The sequence below is a fragment of the Cantharellus anzutake genome, assembly GCF_015039405.1.
Source record: "Cantharellus anzutake strain C23 chromosome Unknown EI90scaffold_199, whole genome shotgun sequence".
NCBI classification, from domain to species: domain Eukaryota; kingdom Fungi; phylum Basidiomycota; class Agaricomycetes; order Cantharellales; family Hydnaceae; genus Cantharellus; species Cantharellus anzutake.
This window is the reverse complement of record NW_024067149.1, coordinates 37704-42067: the sequence shown is the minus strand read 5'-3', so window position 1 is coordinate 42067 and position 4364 is coordinate 37704. Positions and strand designations below refer to the sequence as shown.

General features: G+C 49.3%; 1 protein-coding gene across 1 annotated transcript; it reads left to right on the top strand.

The window, feature by feature from the left end:
• Nucleotides 1-1612: 1612 nt before the first annotated feature.
• Nucleotides 1613-2089, top strand: EI90DRAFT_3023264 (uncharacterized protein; the record flags this gene model as incomplete). The annotated part of the gene is made up of 1 exon (XM_039057859.1): nt 1613-2089. One exon carries the CDS (start codon nt 1613-1615, stop codon nt 2087-2089), a length of 477 nt encoding a protein of 158 aa, XP_038907939.1.
• Nucleotides 2090-4364: the final 2275 nt, after the last annotated feature.

The following is a 4364-nucleotide window of genomic DNA, read 5'->3' as shown; positions in this document are numbered from 1 at the left end:
AGCTTATTTATGGGATTATGCCACATATGGTGGTAGAAGTACCACCTATGAACCTCCCTGGAGTCAGCGCTTTTGCACAACAAGTGCTAGATAATCTCCAGGGAGCTCACGACTCGATTATAAAGAGTCATGTAGAACAGGCCATCCAGTCAAATAAGCTCAGGTGACCAGACTCACCTAAGCTGAAAGTTGGCGACCTCACCTACCTTTCAACTAAAAACCTGAACCTTCCTAAGGGATGAGCCAAGAAGCTCCTCCCTAAGTTTGTCAGACCATACGAAATCCTCAAAGTATTCGAGGATTCATCTAACTATACCCTCAAGCTCCTGCCAGAGCTTGTAAGTTGGGGAATATTCTCCAAATTTCATGTTTTTCATCTGGCCCCTCATGAGCCAAACGATTCATTACTGTTCCCGGGATGGGCTGCCCAAGTATTCTATGACTTTGGTGATGATCCTGAATGGGAATATCAGGTCCAAGAGATTTTGGACCATGCATGGGACACATGTGATAGCCTGTGGTTCCATGTTCAATGGGGCCTTGGGGATCTCACTTGGGAACCCCTGTCTCACTGTGACGAACTCGCTGCATTGGACGACTATCTAATGTTACATGGTGTTGATGCAGTCGAGAAATTAAACAGGGAAAGCCGCTTTCCCTCACCTCCTATACAAAGTGCCACCTTGGCATCTCATCCCCACCATTCCTGACGGCCTGCCCACTTGGGAATGGTCCTGCAGCCATCAGAAGGCCGTTTATGGCGTTAGTTGCCATAAGTGGAAATTGCTTCCGTGGGTTCGTTAATATTCCCACACATGAAAATTGCTCCTTCTTATCTCCTGCCATCATGTCTGATCCGATGAAGACTTCTGACATCAGTTGCAGGCCAAGCCCATGCCCCTCTAACGACACCATGGACGCTGATGTGTCCATGCCATCCCTTGACTCACCTCATCAGCCATTAACGCCTGGCATTGACAAGCTAGACTCTGTACTCCCCCTGGATTTGTGACCAGCGGACCCAGCACCTATTCCGGCCATATCAGGCCAGTTGTCCCCTGCCACAGGTGAGTTTACTCAGTCACAAGTCAACTATTCATCGAACGAGCCCCAATACATGGGGCAAAACTACGCCCCAGAAATGATGGCACCTATGCAGGTGCCACCATACCCAATATTTGCCCCAGGCATGTGGGGGTATAATCCTCACATGCAGTGAGAGCCAGTGAGACTGCCCATTGCGGCCTCGAATGACTCAATACTAGGTGACCTTCTTAAGGAAGCAAGCCAATGGGTCTGCCTTTTGGAAGGTGAACTCTCCCGATCTTGCGACGAGGCCAATAACCTCAGAAACGAGAATAAGGAATTACGAGAGAATTTCCATGGGCTCAAGATCGAGAACATTTGTCTCAATCTCAAGTTGAGAAACTCTTCCCATCACCAATCATGGCTCCAAGACAAGTGTGACGACCTCGAAAAACAGATCGATCGCATGGAAAAGGAAGCTAACGCCTATGAGGGTGAGAGCCCTCATAAGATCCCTCACATGTCGAGAGTAGGTACGCCACCTGTACTGTCTCAACACAGCCAGCATAGGGCACCAGTGGTCCCTATGTCTGTTTTGAATGTGGAGGCACATAACTGCACTGCGAGACCTCCTGTCCCAATGAGAGTAAGGGTTCCTCTTGCTCGCCTCATGGACGGCCATTACGGTCACCATGCAGCTCCCATTCCTCCCCCAGGGCCTCAAGGGCCCTCATCTTCTTTTGGTGCCATGACAGCACCTCCTCCTCCCCAACCCAGTGAGGCACCTAACTTAGTCCCAGAGGGGTATTTGTGGTTTGCTGAGGTGAATCGCTCTCCCACTACTGGGACCTGGAGAAACATCCCTATCCCAGGCACGTTTTTCCAGGGTGACTTCTGCTTTGGTGTCACTATCAGTGGCCAAAACTGGCCTGTGTCGGACAGTTGTAACTGCCGCCAAAAGCGGTGGAATGACTGGGTTCACCTGTTCTTGAACTCGATTGAAGGGTTCAAGTTCATGGTGGACTTGAAATGGCTCGACCATGAAATGAGGAATGGGTTCTAACGGAATAACCGCTTGCTAATGCTGGAGCTCAGTCTCAAGCTAATGTGCGAGAACTGTAATATTACCTAATGCTGAAGCTATAAGGTAATATACAATGAGTTACAATGTATAAGAAATAAGAGTAAAAGAATGTTGTAACTAACCTCAGTCTCAAGCTAATGCACGAGAACTGAGGGAAAAAGGAAACTAATCCAAATGAATGAATATAGTTTGTGGACTTTGCGGATAAGTCCGAAGTGACCAAAATAAGTAAGAAGAAAAGGTGTTGTGACCAAGTAGTCACGCTACCACAGGAATGTGGCTGTACAAAAACTCGTCCGGCCTCCCATAGCACACAGTTCCTCCAACAGGTTCAACAGTGCTCCGCTGGAGGCTCATCAACTTCATGGTCGATTCTTCAACATTAAGTTCATGAACAGACAAAATGTGTCTGCCACTGAACTCAATGGATGTGTTGGGGATTGTCCCCGAAATTTCGAAAAAGGCAACTAGCACCACTGCATACAACCTTTCCAGGTTGCAGGTAAGTGACCCTAGTTCTGCCATTTCAGGACCCCCCCAGGTTCTGCCTCCTCACTACACAACAGTGGATAATAATCCACCGTTGCCATATTTGCAGGTAATAGAACCCACCCCGCCCCATAACCCCGTTCCCCACACTGAGGGAATGTTGGTGGACGATGGTGTGGTAGAAGAGTGTCATATCCATACAATCCCGACCTCCGCTCCGGGCTCCTGGAACTCCGAACTCCGACTTCCGGAGCCCTACTTCCCTTCCGTCACTTTCTCCTTGCCGACTCCCAAGAGGTTATCCCACCTCCGGCTCAGACACCACCTTCGGTCCGACTCCGGAACATTCCGGGTCCGACCCCAACCTCAACACCTTCCAGACGAGTACGCAAAACCTATGCTCCTGACTCCGGACCTCCGCTCCGGAATCCCGTTCGCATCTCTGTCTCCGGAACCTCCGGTCTTAGCTCCGACCTCGGACTTTGACCCCACCTCCGCTTATACCCATTGTATTGGTTAGCTCATTCCATTTAATTATGTTTGCCAATATTCCGGAGTTTAACCTCCAAGTTCGGACTTTCCGGACTTACTCCGGACCTTGCAACTATTGCACTGCCCATTTCAATTCCGCTATTCTCCCTCATTCCTATTTGGGCTGCTGCTTCTTTCTATTCAGTCAGCTAGCCATTCCCGACTCCCACCCTCCTCCCTTCCTCCTTGGGCCTTGGCCCTTCATTCCTCCTTTGGGAAACACCATTGAGTCAAACACTTGACCCTCGGTGTTGTTCCTCTTTCCATCTCCCTTTGTCTCCTTTTGTCCTACCCTTGTTCCTTTTGATTCCGGACCCCTCCTTATATACAATGTACCTAGTAACTTGTAACCTCAGTCCAAAATCGACTTGAATTCCCCCAAGAGACTTTCCCTCTGCTAGATCCGAAATTAGGGACCTCCAGGACAACCAGCAATGGCACAGCGCTCCACCTGAGTCGCTGAGGCCGAGGTCCTTCCATGATAAGTCTCCAATTCCATTCCGGAGTCGTCCGAATCCGCACCATTCTAACAAAGAGGCCCCAAGGCCGAGACGTTTCCCAGCAGCCCAATGGACGCAGGCCCCCTCTGCTGAGAATGCAGTGGCAGGCCTGTCTAGAGGGCCCCAGGCTAGTGGGTCCGTTCCTGCCCGAAAGGGCAAAGCCAAGAAGGACTGATGTCCCCTTGGTAACCCCTGTCCACACTCGATGAGTGGGATGGGGTGTTTCTTGTCCAACAAGCAGAAAAGGTCTAACAACCTTGGCTGCCTAGCTTAACTTCCATGAGAGGGTTGAAGGTCTGACCACCTTTGTTGCCTTCTATACTTGTCCCAGGAGGCTGGGGTTTAACCACCTCTGCCCAAATTATTCTTGTTCAATTGAGTAACTGGGGCCTAACCGCCCTGGCTACCACCCTTCTCCTCACTGAGCATCTCAGGTCTAACCACCTGCAAGGCCTGCGACTCTGATGCAGAGTGAATTGAGGTTTAACCACCTCTGTCACCTGTGCCTTGGCATCCACAAAGAGAAACTAGGGTCTAACCACCTCTGTTTCCTTGTGTCTATTGTTAATTACCTTCTTGTCTAATGCATGTTTGTCGCATTTCTTGTTAAATTTTTTATATCTTTATTTCTTGTTCACAATAGAATTTTTTTTTTGATTCTCATTTGCGATATTGAATATCGCAAGGGAGGAGAGTGTAAGGACTTACAATGTATACCCACACATTGTCTGTCC